Source organism: Pogoniulus pusillus, chromosome 9, assembly GCF_015220805.1.
Source record: "Pogoniulus pusillus isolate bPogPus1 chromosome 9, bPogPus1.pri, whole genome shotgun sequence".
NCBI lineage: Eukaryota > Metazoa > Chordata > Aves > Piciformes > Lybiidae > Pogoniulus > Pogoniulus pusillus.
Genome location: NC_087272.1, coordinates 30841983 through 30865182, shown reverse-complemented (window position 1 = coordinate 30865182; position 23200 = coordinate 30841983). Strand labels below are relative to the sequence as shown.

The window sequence follows — 23200 nt, the reverse complement described above, 5'->3', positions numbered from 1 at the left end:
CTGAGATCCAGGCTAAACCTACTCTCCCTCAACTCAAAATTTATCTGTTCAGTCCAGTCTCTAGACACCTTTATGAAAAGTCCTTCTCCAGCTTTCTTGCAGGTTCCCTTTAGGTATTGGAAAAGAGCTGCAAAGTCCTTCTTTTGAAGAGTAATCAGAAACAACTGCTACCATTGCAAGTATTTTATTTCTACTGTGAAAATTGCTCTATGCTGTCCTGAGTGACACCAACCTCTATTGAATTCCACTCCGGAGACAGCTAAAACCTCAGCTACGTGAGCTAAAAGATATGGCCAGCTACAAATTTCATATTTGCCATGCAAAATAGAGGTTAAATATGCAAATTTAGCACGTGATCTAATCCAGCCTGTCAGAGAAAGTACACTGGCAAATGAGCAACCAGTTGAACATGTTATAGTTTAATTTCCAGAGCCAAAATAAAAAGAGAGAGAGAGAGAGAAAAAAAAGAGGAAGAAGAAAATGACAAGCAATTTATTTACATAAAACTGTACAAAAAGCAAATTAAATTATGTAAATAGTTCATAAATAGAGGTGGACTAGCGTTGAATACATTTTTGCCATGTTTAGCATAGTTGCGTGCATAGTGACTCATAATAAACAATGATAAATTGTTCTCTGCTTCACTATCAACATCCAAGTTGCAGAACAATAGTCAATGATTAATATTACAAACAGATCGTACCACACCGAATGCAAGTGCTTGAAAATTTAGGGAAACGTTGTCTGAAAGCATACCCCAGGTAGCTGGTTAGTGTCATCTTTGTTGTGGTCATGCTCTAGTATCAGCTCCACTGATGGACTTCTATTTCTGCTGCTGGTTCGGCTCCTTCATCTCTATTCATTCGTATCTAACGCAACAACAGGAAAACTATTTCCTTGCTCAGGTTCCTTACAAGAGTTTAGTGACAGCTGGATTTAGGGCAAAGTCTTGCTTTCATTGAATCATAGAATTGGTTGGGTTGGAAAAGATCTCTAATGATTGGAGTCCAACCATCAGCCTAAGAACACCATGGCCATTGAACTCTGTGCTGAAGTGCCATGGCTGCATGGTTTTGAACACTTCCATTGATAGTGACTCCAATACTGTCCTTTATGCATATTTTTTGTGTTTTCCAGCTTGACATCTTCCTAGGGTAGCCTTTCAGCCAATCATTTCGAGCCCGTTGAAGTTCTTCCCCCACATAAAAATAATGTTTAACATTTTTAATAATGTTTAACATTTTTTTCCTTTTTTTTTTCTCTTTTTTTTATTTTTTCTTTCTTTTTTTTCCTGAAACTCAGGCAGCAGGCCAGTCAGAAACCATATGGACTAAACATAGTGGATCTGAGATCCAGAATGAGCATTAGATTTTTTTTTTTTATAGACCAAAGCTACTGATTTTTTTTTTGTTCTAATACATATAAAGTTATATATTAATGCATCAATCTATAAAGGTGCCCTAATGTAAAAGACATGCAAAGCTCATCTGAGTTTCCCACAGAAGGAAAGAAAAGGATGATTTCTCTACTGTACAACTGAAATGTGATGGAGGCAAAAAGAGCAATTAATAAAATAAAATAAAATTAAAAAATTAAAAATTCAATTTTCCTGGCAACATGAACTGGTGACACCTTGGCTAAATAACTTCAATACAGACTGATTGTACTTTTTCAGGCAGCAGAATTAAAAGCAAATTAACAAAAATATCTAAACAAACTCCAAGCCTCGCACGAAGAGCGATTAACAAAAAAGGAAAAGAACTCCTCAAGACCTACTTAAACCACAGCCTTGTGTTAATAATGCTTAAGACTGGTCCATTAACTGAGTTTGGCAAAAGGCTTGTTTTGTTTTTTTTGTTTGTAAATATATTATTTATAATTTCTCAGAAAATAAAGACAGGTTAAATATACAGGTTCAAGAAACAAAAAAGTTGGGAATAGCCCCTTTGTCCCTCAGTGTCCAAACCCAACTACCACATTACCAGAATAATAGGTATAAAAGGCACAGTTGCATATTTCGCATTCGCTCTAATTATTATTATTATTATTATTATTTTTACATAGTTTTATTTGTTTCTCTTTTTTTTTGTTTGTTTTTAATTTTTTTTTTTTTTACAAAAGCACTCGAGTTATGGAGTGGCACCAGATTTAACCTATTGGAAACTAAGAAGAGGAAAACAAAAAAAAAAATCAAACAAGGAAAGGAAGAAGAAGAAGAAAACAAACAAACAAACAAAAAAAGAAGATAAACCACAAAGTATATTCGTGTGTCATGCCAGGTCAGAAGAGTAATCAGCGTATTAATAGTGGCTAGTTTCCACCAGAATGAATGTGAATACTTACAGTAGAATGAATTGTTATAAAACTCAAAAGGAATTATTCTTTCACACCCATTTTAATCTATAGGAGATGCACGCAGGTAAAGTATTTAATGAGAGGGTTTGCGTGGTGCAAAACTTGGGGAGTGATTGCTGATCCATTTCATTTGAAGGACTCCTACGACCTGCATTATTAGCCTAGTAGAAAAAAAAATAGAGGTCTTCAAATATATGGGACCACACTACTTTATTTAATTTCTCTCTGTGTGTAATATTAAATGAAACCTTTTTTTTTTTTTTAAGGAAATTCTCTTGACCATTTTGTGTATTCTGTTGAAACGTGCAAGGAAACTGTGTATACATTAGGTAAGCATTTCTTTAGAAGCATTTTCTACTTACAGATTATACAACACAGTAACTGCTGTGTGCAGCCTTGGAACAAAGTACTAGGTTGCATCTCTCTTAAATAATTAAACATAAAGAGGTTCGGTTGTTATTAATCTTTGAGTTTTAATGTTTGCCCTCTAAAATGTGCCCATTTCAGCATAACTGCTGTACACAAACTTGAAGAAAATAAAAGGAGAACGAAATGGCCAAGAATGGTACATAGAATCATAGACTTGTTTTGGCTGGAGAGGACCTCTGAGATCGAGTCCAACCATCAACCTCATCCTGCTATGTGGAGAAGTGAGTCCAAACGATAAATGTGATAGGTTGTATGGATTGACCAACCTCTGATTGAGGTTGTTGAAGATTATTTCTATGCAGTTCTTCAAAGCAAAATGCTACCCAAAGCCACTGTGGCTATGGTGCCCTAGAGAGCTACCTAGCCATGCCTTAACACCAGGTTATATAACCAGGGATCTGACTGCTCCTCAAGCTGTCCTTGCTTGTGTGGTTCCACGGGGGATTTCATCTGAATGTCTGAACTCAGTCTGTCATGACTACAACACCAGCTACAGACTATACATTTGAAGGTCTGTACATTTTGTTGTTTTTATTGCACAAAAACCTGTTCCTTTTCCTTTCAAGGAGCACTCAGCATGAGAACCTTCACAGCCCAGAGCTCATATCACAGCATCCTGGGCTCCTTTTGACTCTTCTTGACCTCCAAGGTGAGTATCGCACCACTATTTATCAAATTGTTTTCTACTTAGTCTAAATGTTCCAAGTCTTGACACCATTTTGTATTGCACTTGTCTTGGTTTTAGTGTACTTGTGCTTCAAGAAAGCCTTCAGTATCTCTTGGACATAACTGAAGCAACTGGTAATGTTCAACACTGCTGACAAAAGGCTTAGAAATCATTCCTTGCACTCTGAAAAGAAGGCTTTGTACTTAGAAACACAGAATTACAAAATGGTTGGAAAGCACCTGTGGAGAACTAGTTCAACCCCCTTGCTAATGCAGGTATGCCTAGCTGACATGCAATATTCTCTTGTCACTGCATCATCCCCATGCTCAGTCTTTCCCTCCAAGCATTCTTGTTGACAAAGTCTTCTATTACTCCTCTTAGGTAGGTGTTTTGATCTTAAAAAGTCCCTGGAACTGGTTTAGGCAGCATTAACATATGCAGCAGCTGCTGGAACCTCACATCATTACCAAAAAAACCTTGTAACCCACATCAGTTCCTTTAGACATTCAAGTGAACTGCATAGGAGAAATAAAACACAAATCACAGAATAATATTGGTTGAAAAAGACCTTTAAGATCATCAAGTCCAACCATCAACCCGACATCAGCATGGCCATTAAACTGTGTTATGAAGTAAACTCTTCTGGGTTTGTAAACTGTGCTGCTGTGCAAAATGTTAACAACAGAAAGTGTGTTAGGAGGATGTGTGTGGATTTGTGGATAAATTAAGTTTCTAAGCCAAGCCCCAATACTTAGCAGTTCCCCTGATCCTTTGGATGATCTTTGGCCTTTTTGTTTTCAAGATCTCTCCCAGCTAGATATTAGCCTTGCCCCAATAGAACTGGTTTCAACAGTTTGGTTGTTATTACTATCCTATGGTATATGTGTTGCTAATTGTGTTTACCTTGAAGCCATCATTACAGAGAACGAGAGAGAGATACAGAGCAAGAATGCGTTCTTGTTATGAGTAAAACAGAACCAGAGTTCATGAACCAGAGGAAGGTGGTGCCACAGGTTTGACTGCAGTCTCAGGCTGAAGAGATTTCTGTTGCTTCCAGCCTCAGATGAGCGGTGAGAATATTAAAGCTGTGGTCTTCACAAAGTGCCTATTCACCACTGATATCTTGATATTTGCCTCTATATCTGTATGGTTCCTAAAGGATTGTCTCTGGTGGGGATCAGCAAAATTCCAATGATGTGAGCTGGGTTGTTGTTTGTTTTGTTTCGCTTTGTTTCTTTGTTTCTCTGACTTGTTATCCTCAACAAGCCAGGCGACAACCAAACAAAATGAGTTGGCTTAACTCATGCTTCTGTAGAGCGGTGTGGGGGAAACAACAGTGTGTTGTGTTCTTTTTTACTCAAGCTCCTTACTTATGGGAGGAATTTGCAACCATAGATTTAGGAAAATAAAAACCAGTTGAAAGGTGTGTGGGGAGGAACTAGACATGCAAGTAACAACATTTTCTACATTGTACAGGATAGTCAGGCAGAGAGTAGGATTAAACACCTGCTGCGGAGGCAGAAGTGGCAGGCAGATCTTTTGTCTCTTTGGTGGCCCCCTTGGTTTTTTGTTTCTTGGTTTTATTTTGTTTTGTGTTAAAATTGTTTGGATTTTTAAGACTTTTGCATCTTTTCTCACAATAGGAGAGAATTTCCTTGCCGCTTTATTTATTTTTTTTTAACCTACAGGTAAACTTCTCTTCTAGTTAGAGTATTGACAGGAGATGGCTTGTATTCCCCTGTCTGTGTGAGGGGGATATCCTCTGGGTTGCCTTCTTCGTTTTTGCTGAAACTAGCTGCGCTGAAGGTCTCATAAGATGAGGTCAGCTTTTTGTTAAGGAGATTTCTGTTGCGATCGCCCATGAGGGAAGCTTCTCCATTGGCCAGCTTTTCCTGACTGCCCCGTTCATCGACAGGCATGAAAGTGGAGAGTTTTGGCTGGCTCTTCTGCTTTCTTTCAGGAGAAGTACGAACTGGCATCCAGCAGGAGTCCGAGTGGCCATATTCATCACACTCTCGGGTGCACTTCCCTGTCAGGGCTACATCTGGTAGAGGCCTTGAATCTGAAAGGAAAACAGAGTACCCTTTACAAAAGAAGAATATTACAACGACTTCCCCTCCAACTGAGAATCCTTACATTTACAAAAGGTATTTTTAAAGGTCTTGGTAATAGTGCTGATGGTTGGAGGCTAAGATTTTTGAGGTCTTCTCCAACCGAAAGGATTCTATGAATCTGTAAGTTTCTCTAAGTTTTGGTTTTGCAGTGCCTGTGCCCAAAGGCAATAACTGTACCAGCACAGTTACCTTCAGCCTCAAGAAAAATAAAATCATTAAGCCACTTGCTGTACTTGTAAATAAAGCTCAAAAGCATTTGCCATTGGATACTTGTTGATTTTTTTATCTTCTCAAAGACTCAGCCAAGCACTCAGAGTCATAGAATCATAAAATATTTTAGGTTGGAAAGAACCTTTAAAGGTCATTTAGTCCAACCCTCCTGCAATAAGCAGGGACATCCCCAATTAGATCAGGTTGCTCAGAGCCCCATCAAATCTGCCACTGAATATCTCCAGAGATGGGGCCTCCATCATCTCCCTGAGCAACCTGTTGTGGTGTTCCACCACCCTCATAATAAAGAACTTCTTTTTAATGTCCAATCTAAATGTGCTCTTCTCTAGTTTAAAAATTCCAATTTTCTCAAAATCATTAAAAATACCTTTTTAAAAATCTTTTTCTTTTAAGGATTCTTTGCATTTTTGTGGAATGGATCTGCAGTCTTGTGCTGTGCAACTATTAACATGTTTAACAGCCTACAAGTGAGCAGCTCAGTTACTGACAATGAGTGTAAACCTCTACTTGTGTTTCTGATGACTGGGCATTTGTGGTTAGTACATGGTATGATGCATGAGTCATACAAGCAATGAGTAGTAGGAACATACAAAAAAACCCTGCTATTGGTTAGGAACTTTATCTAACATGTGTGGATAAGTTTGTTCTGTGCATTGTGTGTGTATATGGAAGGAAAGGAAAAACTCGAGTGCTAAAGTTTTGTGTATGGCTCGTTTTGTTAGGAGATGTCCTCTTTCAGATCAGTGTGTCTAAGCTTTTGTACTTGGAAAAACTTTCACTGAAAACCACTGGTGTTGAGAAAGAGATCAAAACATCAAAATCAAGTAATCACAGAATTACTAAGTTGAGCAACCATAAAGAGTCTGTTTTGAAAGCAAAACCCCCAAAACATGGGGACCCTGAGAACAGAGAGCTGCAACTAGTCTCTGCATTAACTCTTGTTGGCATCAAGTGCAGGCATTGTTGTGGTAAGGTTTGAGTAGGAACTGTAACAATATAAGAGTGACAATGGATATACTGAGAGATGGTTCTATGATCCTATAAAGCAGGGACATAGTTGAAGGTCTCAGCTGGTTTAGTGAATGATTTAGTAACTGATTTTAATGAAGAAAACAACACTGATAATGGAGTAATTGCATCTGAGAAGGGTAAGGCTGGGAGGAAGGAACTGAGTGATCTTTATTTATTATAATTATTACTTTTTTAAATCCTGAGAGCATGTGTTTATTGAAAAGAGATATTTCTTATTGTTTAGGGGTTTTATAGGGGTTTTCTTTCCAGACAAAACAATGTCTCATTATAGTTGATGGTTCCTTTTTAGAGCTATCCAATCATGAGCCAGTATTAAATCAGCTGATAAAATGCTATCCCTTGATAACAGCCCTTGAATAATAGCACTTGAAAATTTACCATTTTGAGTTGCAGTTCAAGTCCTATTAATTTGGGGGAAAACATTAGAATTCCATGCTGTAAAGCACAAAGACTTGTTGCTCCTTTCAGCCTTGTGCTGCTGTTTTATGAAGCAGCAACCTCTAAGCAGCTTGTGGCTGACTCACTCCATTGGGTTATGTGGTAATCATCATCTTCACGCTCAGAAAGACACTGGCAGGATAATACTAGCCCAAAAAATACCCCCAGGCTCCTCCCAGGCCTATCAGCCCATCAAAGGTCCATGTGCCCAGACCCAGAGGGGCACAGGAGTGTATAGTTGTAGATAAGAACCCAAAACAAGGAGTCAGGAGGATCAAGCATCTTGCCTGGGGGCCTCCCATGGCTCTTCCACCAGACTCATCAGACTCATTGTCCAGGCATGAAACTTATCACTGTGAGTCATTGGCAGCTGCTCTCTCCATCATCTTCCTGTCTCACAGAGGAACCTTGGCCTAAGTATGTGTCATAGAATCATCAAATAGTCTTAGTTGGAAGGGACTTTTAATGGTCATCTAGTTCTACACACCTGCAGTAATCAGGACACCCCCAACTAGAACATGTCGCTCAGAGCCCCATCAAACCTGACCTTGAACGTCTCCAGGAAAGGAGACATTCCACCCTCTGCCGCCTCCCCAACCAACCTACTCCAGTGTTCCACCACCATCATAGCAGGACACATTATGGAATATTGGACAAAACCTGTTTGGAATAGCACAGGACTTATAATGTGTTGTTTATGGGAGGAATCAAAGGGAGGACAAGGGAGGAGTTTAGTTGATTTGGGGAGGAACAAGAGCAGAAAGAGAGATTAAAGGACAAAACTGCCAGTCATGTCTAAATAGGTTGATGGTCAATAGGTTTGTCTGGTTATGTTCTGTGCATGACCAGCACCCTTTGTTCTTTCTAATTAATAAATTACTTTCTGACCCTTTCCTGGACTGGATGATCTTGGAGGTCTCTTCTAACCTGGTTGATTCTATGATTCTATTACATGTGCAGATGCACATAAACATATCTGCTTGTCCTCTCCTACTAGTGAATGTCCATCCTGCCTAGCCAGAGAAGGGAACAGAATCATGGAATGCTAGAAGTTGGAAGGGACCTCCAGAAATCATCCAGATCAACCCACCTATCAAAGCAGGATCACCTAGGGGAGGTTGCACAGGAGCTTGTCCAGAGGAGACTCCACATTCTCCCTTGACAGCCCTTTCCAGTGCTCCATCGCCCTCACCATAAAGGAATGTGTCCTTGTATTAAGGTGGTACCTCCTATGTTCCAGCTTGCACCCATTCTTCTTTGTCACCGCCAAAGACCTTCATCTTGATGCCCACGCTTCAGACATTTATAGACATTGTCAAGATCCCCTCTCAGCCTTCTCTTTTCAAGAATAAACAACCCCAGTCCTCTCAGTCTTTCTTCATAAGAGAGATATTCATGTCCTGTAGTCATCCTCGTAGCTCTCCATTGGACTTTTTCCAGCAGATCCTTTTCTCTCTTGAATTGGTGAGCCAAAAACTGGACACAATGTTCCAGGTGTGGTCTCACCAGAGCATTGTAGAGGGGTAGAAAGGGGAGAAGAACCTCCCTAGATCTGCTGGACAGGCTTTTTGTAATGCACTCCAGGATGCTCTTGGCACTCTTGGCCACAAGCACACATTTCTGTCCCATGGAGAACTTGCTGTCCACTAGGACTCCAAGAACGAGGGCACTGGCGCTGCCATATTTATGCTGAGTGCTCTGTCTATGATTTGTGAGGCCAACTATGTAAATACACAGTGTACCTGTGTCCTCTGTGTATGTGCCTACTGGGAATACTTCTTCATCTTTGCTGCTGGTTAGACCCGGGGACATGGAGCAGCAGCAACTGCTTCTCCTTCCTTAAGGCTGTTGGATGCAGTGTGATTTATTTTCCTCCCAAATGTCTCTCAATATTTGGCCTGTAGAGTCAATGTAGCCTTATACTCCATTGACTCAGTGTCTTCTGTATTCAACGAGTGGCCTCACCAGTGCTGCGTCCAGGGGAACACTAGTAAGACTATTTAGTTAAACAGGATTCCACTTACATAGCTCTTGCACTAAATGGTTATCTGTTTTCTGAGCTGTGTGACCAGAGACACAAGAGAGCTCTTAAAGTATAACAAACACTGATTACATGGTCTGAAAACAGTAATGCATAAACCAGCTGCATATTGTAGAAAATCACTGTTTATGGGGAGGAAAAAAACCCTCAGCTATCATGATATGCAGTTACAGTAGCCCTGCCTTTGAAATTCCTGCCTCCTCTCCACAGCAGTCTGAGAATTACACCCCAGTTAGTGCTGGGGCACGTTCTGACCTGCCAAGAATCTATGAAAACCCTTAAACATCTTTGAAGACATCAGTGATTTCTTCCTCTGCACCGCAGGCTAATGACAGTTAAACACCAATTGAATGTAGCTCAAAAAACGTTTCATGCCCTAAGGCTTTGTCTGCTGTCATCCTGAATGTGGCATTATCATGTACCACTGAGACAGTGCATGCTGTCCCTGAAATGGTCCTACTGAGTAAAGTCCAATGTCAACCCACTGCTTGAGAGATGCCAACCATGCTGAAGTAATCACAGAATCGCTTCAGCTGGAAAAGACCTCCAAGATAATTGAGTCCAACCATCAAAATAAGACCACCATGGCCATTAAACCATGAACAAAAATCAACAAGTAACACTTTTCCAGTGTATGTGGTATGACTTACACACAATGTGAGTCATCTGAGGAAATGGTAAAGCTTCTTGTATTAAAAAAAACCACAACAATTAGTTTAAAAAGGAGCAGAGAACTTCAATATGGGGAGAGTCAGGTACTTCATTTGGGTTGGAGCAACTTTCTACCTTTCTACCACACAGCAAACTTTGTTCTGAACAGTGATGTTAGCAGTTATGATTTATACTACCAGCTATCATTTATAAAATACCTTCCAAAGGTCTGTTCAGCCTTCTTTTATCACTTGCATTTTGCTTATTTTTCCTTAGATTTTAGCTGCCAGATGACCTTCTCTAACAGTGACAATTCCAACTGTGAAGTTTTAATCAATTCATAAAAATAGAAAAAAACAAAAAAAAGGCTGATACTGAGGTTTAAAAAAAAAGGCAGCAAAAAAACCCAAACAAACACAACCAAAAACCTTTTTATTTACAGCATGAAAGTTTGGGTTTGTTTTTGTTTAAGGGCAGATTACTGATTCTTTAACTTTTGACCATCTAGCTCATGCTAGATGAAAGTGAGGTGGTGAGAAGGCAGCTGATGCAGAAAGCAACACTTTTCGTGTGCTTAAAAGGCTAAATAGTGGGGGGAAAATATATATTTTTTTTGCATGCCCATGGTAGAAAGGACAAAGTGTGGCTAGTGGGTTAAAGGAGGTTTTTCTTCCGCTCTACTCTGTCCTAGTAAGCTCTCATCTAGAATACTCAGTCCAGTTCTGGCCTCCCCAGTTCAGGAGGGACAGGGATGTAGCAGAGAATGCCCTAGAGAGGCTACCAGGATGACAAAGGGACTGAAACATCTGTCTAGTGAGGAAAGGCTGAGACACTTGGGGCTATTTAGCCTAGACAAGACTGAGAGAGGATCTTATTAATGTTTACAAATATCTGAATATTTCAAGGAGAAGGGGCCAGGTTCTTTTCAGTGGTGTCCTGTGATTGGACAAGGGGCAATGGGTACCAACTGCAACACATGAGGAAAAACTTCCATTCTGTGAGGGTGCTGAAGGCCTGGAGAAGGCTGCCCAGAGAGACTGGGGGGGTCTCCTTCTCTAGAGAATTTCAAGATGTCCCTATGTGACCTCCCTTAGGTGAACCTACTTCAGCCAGGGCTGGGACTCAATGATCTCTGGACGTCCTTTCCCATCCCTACCAATCTGTGATTCTATGAGCCAACCTTTATCCTGTTGCTCAGATCTTATTACTTAGTTGTTTAGTTTTTGTTGTTTTGTTTTTTTTTTTTATCACAAGCTCTATCATAAATATGTAAAATGAAGACTAAAAAGCATCAACTTATGTGATAACAGTGGCAAGCAGTGCAATAAATGCACCACACTGCAGTTAAATTCCCTAGATTTTAATTTTCTAGATTTAACTGTAATTGCTACAAGACTCCTTGTAATCCTGTTAAATCCTTTGATAGCCTGATTTACTTCTCTCACTGCAATGAGAACGGAATCCTCAGAAAAGCAGGATTCAACAGAGGCTTCCTGAAGGAACATAGACATTAAGATGTAGGAAACATTTAGGCTGCCTAATCGTTCTGCCAATCTGATGCTAAAGTATTAATCTGTCACTGTGTCAAATGACATACTTTTATTATTTTGGGGTTTTTTTTTGGCAGTAAAACATGTCAGTGCTTAACAAACTCTGAGCTGAAACAACTCGTGGAGCAATTAGAATGTCAGCTCTCCTAAAGATGACTTCAGAAAAGTCTGAATCAGGGTTGAAGAGACAACATCATTTACTTGATGCTAATGGCAGACTGTAGGAGATTTGAGGGGACAGACAAGCTAGCAGCTGCTATTATGATAGACTCACAGAATTGTTTCAGGTGGAAAAGACCTCTAGGATCAAACTGGGTCCTGCTGTTGACCTGGCACCACTATGGCCATTAAAACATGTCCCTCAGTGCCATGTCCACACATGTTCTGAACACCTCCAGGGCCAGTGATTCTATCACCTCCATTGGCTTATCTAAGCTTTGTATTGTATCTTCCCTTTATTTTGCCTCATGATGATAAGTGTTTAATATTTTTCATCAGATAAGGACACCAGTGCTTTTATCACAGAAAAGAAAAGCAAGGTTATGTGATTTCCCCTTCACAGAATCATAGAATGGTTTGGGTTGGAAGGCACATTGAAGATCATCTGGTTCCAACTTCTTGCCATTGTCAGGGACACTTTCCATTAGACCAGCTTGCTCAAGGCCCCGTGCAATCTGGTCTTGACCAACTCTAGCAAGGGCCATCTGTGGTCTTCCCAGGCAAACTGTTCCAATGTCTCCCCACCTTCACTATAAGGAACTTAATCCTAATATGCAGTCTAAATCTTTCATCTTCCATCTCAAAGCTATTAGTCCTCTTCATGCCACTGCAAGTCCTTGCCAAAAGTCCCTCCCGAAGCTTGCTTGTGGGAACACTTCAGGTAATGAAAGGCCACTATGAGGTCTTCCCATGCTGAACAGCCTCAACTCTCTCAGCCTGTCTCCACAGGAAAGGTGCTCAACTTTATGACCTTGTCTCCCTCCAGTTTATGCTCATCACATTCAAAAGTCAACTCCAATTAATGTTTCCTGGAGTATGTTAATGAATGTGTTATTTCCATGTAGAAGCTAAAAGATGTTTAATGTCATTAGAGTTTATGGCTCTCTCACAGGTATCTTCTGCCACTCTACTCTGGTGAGATCTTACCTGGAGTACTCTGTTCAGATATGGGCTCCTCAACACAAGGACCTGAACCTGTTAGAGAGGGTCCAGAGGAAGCCATAAATACTATGGAGCACTGGAGCAACACTTCTCGGAAGACAGGCTGAATGAAATGGGGTTGTTCAGCCCGGGGAAGAGGAGACTTCAGGGAGATTTTATAGCAGCCTACCAGTATCTGAAAGGGACATAAAAGAAAGCTAGAGGAAGACTGTTTACAAGGGCTTGTAGCACTAGTACATGGGAAAATGGTTTGAAACTAGAGCAGGGTAGGTTTAGGCTGGGCGTTAGGAAGAATTTCTTTCTCACGAGCATGGTGTGACAATGAAAGCAGTTGCCCAGTTGGAGGCCCCATCACTGGAAACATTCCAGTCAGACTTGATGGGAATGTGAGCAACCTGCTCTAGTAGAGGATGTTCCTACTTACTGTAGAAGTGTTGGACTAGATGATCTTTAAATGTCCTTTCCCACTTTAACCATTTAATAATTCTCTGGTGAGTTGAATATGTAGAGAATACCAATGAGTTGTCTGAGCTCCAAGCTGTTTTGTAAGCTTGTTATTTGTGGAAGCAATATAAAAATATACTAAATATGACTAATATTCAGGTTCAGATAATGACTGATTAAAAAGATAGGACTACACTCATGGCTGCTTGATTGATTATTATAAATAACAGGAAAAACAGCAAATGAACTGCAAAACTGAACTCTTGTGACTTTGAGCATGAGCTCAGACTAGAAGTTCTCTTTAAATTCTTTTGTGTTTCAGAACTGGCATTAAGGGAGAATATTGATTTCTGTCTTTCATATCTTTCAATGAATTGTGGGTTTGGTTTTTTTTTTTGGTTTTTTTTTTTTTCTTCTAAAATTCTTCTGCCACACAAGATAGGAACTTGAACTGATTATCTTGATGGAATCACTGAATTCCTGAAAATGAAATGCTTCATGCAGGCCTACTTTGTGCAGCAACCCATTGTTAGATTCTGGATCTTGTTTCATTCCTTCATATACAGAATACAATACCATATAATAACATATATTAAATACCAGGACTGCTTTCATAAAAAGGGAATTACTCATGTTCCCAAAAGGTTTCCTGGGTGACTCATGGAATGTTTATTTTGTTACAAGTCATAGACCTCAAAGGTTAAACTTGAGCAGTAGGTGTGCAATCTGTTGAAGCTCTATTAACTGAAATTGCCTTATTTTCAAATGGAGGGGTAGGAGAAAGTTGTCCATACTCTGCTTGCAAATGATCATTTAAATAATGTAGAACTCAACATGAATCAGAAAAAACTAGCTTGTGACTCCTTGTCTTTTTAGTAGCTGTCAAGAAGCTGTGCTGTAAGAAACACAATAATCAAGTAAAGAATCCACTTAGTAATTTTCAGTCACTTAAAGAGGACCTTATAAAGTCACAGAATCGTTTTGGTTGGAAAAGGCCTTTAAGATCATCAAGTCCAACCATTCCCTAACTCTACAAGGTATGGTGCTAAGCCATGTCCTTCAGCACCACATCTCTGCAGCTTTTACATATCACCAGGGATAGGGATTCAACCACCTCCCTGGGCAGCCCATTCCAGTGTTTGAAAATCCTTTCAGTCAAGAAATTTCTTCTAATATCCAGCCTAAACCTCCACATGTGTAACTTGAGGCCATTCCCTCTCATCCTATCACTTGCCCCACATAATGGTGGAAAATACTCACTGATCTGTTCATGTCATGCATATTTCTCTCACAAATGCACACAGAAATCTGTAATTTCACCCAATCATGCTAACAATATCTGGGAAACAACAAAATGTGATTCAATTTAGTATACTGAATAGGGCAAACAATGCTTTTTCATTCCTTGAGCAGTAGTAGTACATCACACAAGATCTAAGTGAAAGTTATAAATAGAATTTAAAAACATTTTACAGTTATCATATTAATACACATTTTCCCTGCCCATAGAAGCATAGTCCAGAAGAAACTAGTTGTGTTTGTCAAACATAGTGCTCACCTTCATTAATCATGAGCATAAGAATAAAATCATATGACTCAGGAGTATATGTTCATGTTTTCTCCTGTCATAGTGACAGGAAATCATAAAAATATTAAGGTTGAAAAGATCTCTAAGATCATCAAGTCCAACTATCAACCCAACACGACCGTGGCCATTGAACCATGGCCCCAGGTGCCATGCCCGCAGGTTTCCTGAACACCTCCAGGAATGGTCACTTCACCACCTTCCTGGGCAGCCTGTTCCCATGCCTGACCACTCTTGCAGTCCTAAACCTCCCCTGGTGAAAACTTGACACTGTCCTCTCTTGTCTTATCATTTGATACTAGGGAGAAGAGACCAACACCCACAAACTTGATTTATGATATAGTGATTGATGGGTTACAGTCTCTTGCCTTTAATTCCCTATCAGTAGCATGATCCATAGCCTCACTTCAGCCTGAAGAGATGAGATTTAGACCACATAAGTAAGAGTAGGATCGATTTAGACAGGATATAAGAAGAAATTCCTTACAATGAAGGTGGTAAGACACTGCAACAGGTTGCTTAGGAAGGTTGTGGATGTCCCTCCCTGGAGATGTTCAAGAGCAGATTGGATGAGGCCTTGAGCAACCTGGTCTAATGGAAGTGTTTCTGCCCATGGCAGGGATGTTGGAACCATATTATCTTCAAGGTCCTACCCAAGCCAAGCCATTCTGTGAGTCTGTGGTCACTCTTGTCTTTAGGTCATCTTTAGCTCTCAACTTTTACCAAAAAGAGGAACAATCTACCCTGTTTTTATTGTACCTAGAGACGTTTTCTCATTAAGCTGATTCAGAGGAGGGGAATCCAAGGGAAGGTTTTTGTTGCTGCTGTTATTATTTGTTGTTGTTTTTATAGTAAGCATGTGAAAAAAAACTTCACACCTCAAAAAAGTAAAATGGGAGAGACAAATGCAGAAAGATAATGAATCCTTCTGTGTGATTTATGTCCTGCTCAAAGGGGTTTTTTTCATTAATTTTTTATTGATTTTCCAGCTGTGTGTGCAGATTCCAGCTAGTGAATTAATTACAAACACATCAGCTCAGGATGGTTACGTCCGTATGACAGATTCATCTGGGTTGCAGTCCATTAGTAATTAAGTCCAGCATTAATTCCCCTTGTGCATGTACAGTGGAGAGTGGGATCACACACACTATTCATAAGCATGTTGTTTTAGAAGAGATTACAGCATCACTCTTTATTTCACTGTAGAATGGAAAACAGAATGGCAATTTTAATAATAATGGGAAATGTATAAAAAAATTAGTTTCAATGAAGCAAAATGGAGAAGTAAAAATATACAAAGTTTAACTTGCTAAGCAGCAGTCCTGATTTAATGGAGCCTGTAGTATGCATCAGTGTTTTAACCCTTGCCTTTGACCCTCAATGTCTCTTTCTCTCAACAGTTAGAGGAGAAAAAGAAGTAGAATTTTTATCTTACAACTAGAACAGTATCTTGGAAGTAAAAGTAAAATTGGATCTGAATGAGGGTATCTATTTGTCAGGTAATATCTCTCCCCTGAGAGGAAGATATCTGGGGGTTGTTTGCTTAACCAGCTATTAAGTAACATTAGGTTTTAGAAAAAACAAGTATATGTGGTACTCTGGGACATGGCCTAGTGGTCATGGAGGTGTTGGGTAGAAGGTTGGACTTCATGAGCTTAGAGGCCTTTTCCAACTTTAATGATTCTATTATTTTCTTCAGGTTTCCTAAGCCACTTATTTGGATAGACAGTTGAGCATATCCCTTTACAATTTTCTTGAGATATGCCTCCAAAAATAGCTGAAAAAAATCTCTATCCCTAAAGTAAAAGTCATAACTGACTCCACTGGAAGCACACTTCATGAATCTGTTCTCTTGGTTTAGGAATGTTTACTGTCATGACTTGTCTGGTTTGGTGTTTTACAGCACAATATTAAATCAATCACTATGGTTTTGCTTTGCTTGATTGTCAACCTGCATACTTAGAACCATAAAATCATAGAACATTTTCTGGTTGGAAAATATATCCAAGAGTTCAAACACCCCAAGCCAACACTATCAGGCCCACTAAACCATGTCCCAGGGTGCCATGTGTCTACATTTTTTTGAGCATCTTATACCCCCAAAAATTAAATCTCAGTTTCTGCATTTTTACTCAGTTTGTTACATTTACAGATGTATGTTTTTGAAGAACCATAGAATGGTTTGAGTTGGAAGGGACATTAAAGATAATCTAGTTCAAGCTCCTCTACAACAGGCAGGGACACCTCCTACTAGACTGGACTGCTCAAGGCCCCAGCCAATTGGCTTTCAACACTTCCAGGCTTGGAGTGTCTCTGACTTCTCTGGGCAACCTGTTTCTGTGCCTCACCACCCACATAGGAGAAAATTTCTTCTGCATGGTCTAGTTGACTGGATAGGGCTGGGTGCTAGGTTGGACTGGATGATCTTGGAGGTCTCTTCCAACCTGGTTGATTCCATGATTCTATGATCTCAATCCAGCTTCTCCCAATGTGAAGCCATTATCCCTTGTCCTGTCACTCTACACTTCTGTCAAATGTCCCTCTCTAGCTCTCCTGGAGCCCACTTCATCTGCTAGAAGGTCTCCCTGGAGCTTTCTCTTCTCTAGGTAGAAAAACCTCTACTCTCTCATCCTGTCTTCATTGCAGAGATTCTCCATCCCTCTGATCATCTTGGGATTGTTAAAGCAGGTTCACCAGAGACCACCATGTCCTTATCATCTTGAGGGCTTCAGAGAGAGACACAGGACTTTGAGTGAGATCTCATCAGAAGGAAGCTGAGGGGTAGAATCCCTCCCTGGACCTCCTGCCTATAGTACTCCTCATGCAGCCTAGGACAAGTTCAGTTTCTGAGCTCCAGGCTCACATTGCTTTAATGAATCAGATTATCTCTGGCTTGTTTCACACATTTCAATATCAAGAAGCTTCTTACAGTATCAGTTGATGCTTTTACAGAGGCTCCAGTAAAACTGACAAAAGATTTGAAACTGGCCAGTATTAAGCTTGCTCCATTTGCAATGCATGACTAAACCCTTGACAAAAGGTAGGAGGAACAAGCTCCTAATTGTATTTGCTAGGCTAGCATGGAACCCAGTCAAGCAAAGCATATAATGGGAAGGTTAAACACTTATTTTTTAACACATATGTATAGTGAAGAAAACAAAGGTATGACTGTATTAAAAGTTTTCAGTACAACAGATGAAAACAAAGCTGTTTATTATTGGCAGTGTAAATCCACATTGTTTTTTCCTGCTAATCTACCTAATATCAGTTGCAGTTGAACTTGATGATCTCAGATATTTTTTCCCAATATTAATGATTCTATGAGAAATTCCATCTAAAATCAAGTAAATGCTGTCTAAGTATAAGGTAAATTCCATCCTGAACCATGTAAGTTCCTTACTAAATCAGTTACATTCCTTCCTAAATCAGAGAAATTCCATCTTATATCTGAGAAATTCCATCTCCAATCAAATTAATGCCATCTAAAATCAGACAAATGCCATCTAAAATCAGAGACGAGTGGCAGGCTTGATAAAGTGGAAAATTAACTGCTTACAGAGTGACACAGATGGAAAACAAATGGGAGAATTAAGGTGGTCTCAAAAACTTTGGACAAAAGCTACTTGTCAGCATGAAATCTAACATTGATTTCATGCTGCTCTTTGTGCAAAGATATTTTGAGCATATTAATTTTTATTAGATCCTTTATGTACAGTTTAAATCTTATTTCCCACCAGGAAATCTCACTAAATATGTGGCAGTGCAATAAACACAGAGAGAATTATTCATTGCATGCCTTAGTCTAACATTGACATGAAATGTGTATATCTTGAGTGCTATTAACCTGTTTTTATGCTGATGCAGAAGTATTTTAGGGTTGGGGATTTTGGTAAGGTTTTGGTTTTTTTTTTTGGGGTTGGTTTTGGTTTTTTTTTCTGTTTCTCATTACTGTTGCTTTTAGTCACTGAAAGTAGAGGTCAAAATTGACAGCAAAACTGAATCAGGGCTTCTCTCATGCCAATGAAATAATGAAAACCAGCACTGTTCTTACATCCACAATAATGAATATAAATAGACAAAAAGCTCTGAAAAGCTACAGGGAGAAAGAGAATAAGGCATCCATTTCAAGGGGAAAAGAAAAAAAACTTTTAAAAAAGTCTTTTCCTGCCATCACAGATAGCTTTATGAAGTGGATAAATTAGGATGCCCTTTAAACAATTTTCATGCTTCAAGAAATGTCTGAGGGAGAGACGGGTCTCTCTTATTTTCCTTTAAGGGCTAAGACAGAAGAGGTTGAATTTTACTTATATTTTCTACATAGCTATTTCTCAAACCAATCCTTCAGATGAAATCTGTTACCTCATCTTTGACATAGTTCAATACTTCATATGAATGTTTTTTCTCTCCCTCTCCCCACCCCCAGAATTGTCTCAAGCACATATATCCCTATCGCTCTACAGATAACTATTAGCGGTGTTCAAGTACCTATCCAAGTAATGATCAGCAGATAATAAAGGATTTGTGCCACTCTTCTGTTTCAAAACTAAATCTGTAAGGAATAATAGATTTGTTTTGGTTGGAAAAGATCTCTGAGATCATCAGCTCCAACCATCAATGCAACACCACTGTGGCCATTAAACCATGTCCCAAAGTGCCATGGCCACAGGGTTCTTGAACACCTCCAGTGATGGTGACTTCACCACCTCCCTGTGCAGCCTGTTCTAATGTCTAGAGGAAATCTCTTAGCTCTGCATCATAATAATTCACTAGAGTGTCTTGGTATATCTGATTTTCTTCTGTATAAAATGCTGGGCACTGCATTCAAAGATTAAGAGAACCACAAAATGGTAGAGATTGGAAGAAACTTCTGAAGATCGTAGAATCATAGAATGGTTTGGGTTGGAAGGAACCCTCAAATCATCTATTTCCAACCCTCCTGCCATGGCCAAAGACACCTTCCACTAGACCAGGCTGCTCAAGGCCTCATCCATGTGTTCCTCTGTGATCTGTGTTAAATAGTATTGTCCTGCTTTGGCAGGACGGTTGAACTCAATAATCTCTTTGGGTCCCTTCCAACCCCTAATATGATCATAGGATCCTATGATCCAACCTGGCCTTGAACACCTCCAGGGAGGGGGTACCTGCAACCTCCCTGGGCAACCTGTTCCAGCGTCTCATCACCCTCACTGTAAAGAATTTCTTCCTAATATCCAATCTAAATTTACCCTCTTCCAACTCAAAGCCATTGCCCCTTATCCTATGACTACAAACAACTGTAAAAAGTCCCTCCCCATCTTTCTTGTAGCCCCAAGCCACTCTAAATTCTCCCTGGAACCTTCTATTCTCCAGGCAGAATAGCCCAAATTCTTTCAGCCTGTCCTTACAGGAGAGGTGCTCCACACCCCTGATCATGGCTTCCTCTGGACCTGCTTCAATAGTTCCATGTCCTTCTCCTGTTGAGTCCCTCAAAACTGGATGCAGTGCTTCTGGTGGGGTCTCATGAGAGCAGAAGAGAACGGGAGAATCACCTCACTCATCCTTAGTCACTATTATCTAAACCAATCCCACTGCCAAAGAAGGTTATAGCAAAGTGGAAGAAACAAATCTCTCTGATTTTGTGACTGATATCATAAACTAAAGCCACTGAAGAGAAGACTTAGCAATTAAATATCAAGAGATCATAAGATTTTGGTCCATCACTAAGTGATTCTGTGGACTTAATGTATTTTCCACCACCATCTGTTTGAAACTCAGTTGAGGGGCATCTCGCCTCCACTTGAAACTGTTTGGAAGTAATTATATCTTCTTCTATAACCACAAAATGGCAATCTGGTACAATACTCGTGAATCTCATCATGCTGTCACAGAACTGTTCTTCTTGTTAACTTACAAGATTTTTATTCCAAGGGAGGTTTTTCACCTGAATGAAGATTTACAGAAATACCTTCAATTTCAAGAAGTATATAAGTGATGGGGAAAAAAAAAAAGACAGAGTAGATGAGGAATAAAACTTCCTTGGTAATTCCATGGACAAGCAAGAATCATTTAACTCCTCTGTTGTTAGATTCTCTCATTTATTATACTTCAGTCTATGTAAATCTGTCTAGCTGCAGGCATCTCTTATCCTGCAAAACAAATCTGATGGAGTTTTCTACAATAATCTTTATTTGGAAAACTCCCTTAGGGATTTTAAAATTATTTTTGAAGACCTCAGCTACCAAACTTGTCCGAGGAGTGAGCAATGGCTCTAATTATAAATGTCTGGGAGAATTTCTCACTGGTTCAGTTGCACCTAATCTGTCTTTCAGCGAAAGGTAATATCCACCTAAGGCGTAGCTTTCACAAGATGCTCTATATCATCAGTATGTAGAATTGTAAAGACTACTCAGTCCAACTTCAGCTCAGTTTCTAAGAAGCACCAATATTTTGCATATTCAGAGACTGACTTTGTGCTGCTAAAACATGGAGAAGAGAAGGCTCCAGGGAGACCTCATAGTAGCGCCCCAGTACCTAAAGGGGGCCTCTAAGAAAGCTGAGAAGGGACTTTTTACAAGGGTTTGTAGTGATGGGGCAAGGGACAATGGATTTAAGTTAGAAAAAGGGAGATTTGGAGTAGGTATTAGGAATAAACTCTTCAAAGTAAGAGTGGAGAGACACTGGAACTGGTTGCCCAGGGAGCTTGTGGGTGCCCCCTCCCTGGAGGTGTTCTAGGCCAGGCTGGACAGGGACTTAAGCAGCCTGGTCTATTGGAAGGTGTACCTGCCCATGGCAAGGCAGTTGAGACTAGATGATTTTTAAGGTCCCTTCCAACCCAAACCATTCCATGATTATATGGCATCTTTTGAATCTGATGCTTCCAATATCAATGAGAAGTGCAAATTCAAAGTAATCAACTAAAGCTCATGGCATGCTACAAATGGGGAATAAAGTGTGATCCAGACCTGATCCAAGGATAGCAGCTGACAATTTCAGTGGAACAGAAAAGTAAGATCACATCTCTTAGGATTTATGCATCAACTGTTACAAAGCCAATGAACATTTAGGCAACTTCAAACTCTTTGCTAAGAAAGACACTAACAGCACATCCAAATCATAGAACCACAGAATTCTAGAATGCTTTGGTTTGGAAAAGACCTTGCAGATCCTCTAGTCCAACTCCCCTGCCATGGGAAGGGCCTCTAAAAGGTCTTCCTGCAGAAAGAATGTTAAAAAGAACATGAAAGAGCATCCAGATTTATAAAGTTTGTCTACATATTGGGAAAAAAAAAGACAAAATTGAAACCATCAAAGTTTTATCCAAACAAGAGATTAATGAGTGCAATGAAATTTATGTGTTGTTTTGAATAGCCATCTCAGACACTACACTTGACTTGCTCCAAATAATATAGTTACCTCCTTCATGCTTAATGTTCATCAAATAAAATATAAAACAAGGTAACACCAGGGTAGTTCTGCAAATCTGGCTTAGGAAAAAATAAATTAGCAATACCTATAAGTCATCTCAAGGAAATCTATCAGGTATCCAACACATCAAAGCACTTGCACTGCAGTCCTGCCTTACACTTTCTTTTTAATTACAAGGTGCTTCTCTGCAGGAAGTGATTCTAAGAGAACGTAAACAGTTTATTTAAAAGGCTCCAAACATCAGACGAGTTCTGCTTCATATATTTAGTCTAGAAAATAAAGGCCTCTCTACAACTCCCTGAAAGGTAGATGAAGCCATGTGAGTGTTGGTCAGCAATAGGAGGAGAGGAAATGGGTTCGAGCTGCAGAAGGGAGGTTTAGGTTAGATCTTAGACGAAACGTCTTGACTGAAAGGGTTCTCAAGGGCTGGAAGAGTCTCCCCAGGGAAGTAGATGAATCACTTTCCCTGGACGTGTCTCAAAGACACAGAAATATGGTGCTGAGGGACATGGTTTAGCCTCAGATTTGGCAGAATTAAATAATGGTTCTCCTTGATCATCTTAAAGGTCTTTTCTAATCAAAATGACTCATTCATAAGAGCAGAATATCTCAACACCTTCTTGCTTGTAACAAGCACACGCATTACATTTTTTTACTCAGTAATCTTAAAGGTCTCTTCCAGCTGAAACAATTCTATGATTCTATGATTTTTATAGTGGAAGAGAATTATTTGAAAAGACAATAACTTCCCAAATAACTTACCAAATGAATTGCTCACTGTTATCCAATACCTTTTAACTGAAGGTAAATAAAAATAACTCTAAGTTGAAAATTAAGAAAACAGCCTTTTATTGCCCAAAAGAATCTTGATTGTGAATTTGTTAACCACTCACTTCAAAAATAAAATGAAGTAAAATATAATAAAGTACTTTTAATATCTTCTATTGTAAACACAGAGAACTAAATAATGTTGCAAGTAGACCCCAAAAGAACTATGCCTTTTTTGGGCCATGTGCAGAAGAGATTTGTCTGGAAATGCTAAGATATGGTGAAAAGCATTTCAAACAAAAGCAGACATTTTCAGCCCTCCTTATTTGT

The 23200-nt window shown here is 39.6% G+C and overlaps 1 protein-coding gene across 5 annotated transcripts in view; it reads right to left on the bottom strand.

Moving 5' to 3' along the window:
- Window positions 1-470: 470 nt before the first annotated feature.
- Window positions 471-23200, bottom strand: part of PCDH7 (protocadherin 7) — a 249151-nt gene continuing 226421 nt past the window's right edge. For 4 of the 5 annotated variants that reach the window (XM_064149110.1, XM_064149109.1, XM_064149111.1 and 1 more), the window contains one exon: window positions 471-5513. In XM_064149110.1, the coding sequence (XP_064005180.1) occupies window positions 5134-5513 (380 nt within the window). In that variant the 3' untranslated portion in view covers window positions 471-5133. The remainder of the gene's footprint in view (window positions 5514-23200) is intronic. The other variant, XM_064149113.1, reaches the window with a different exon arrangement.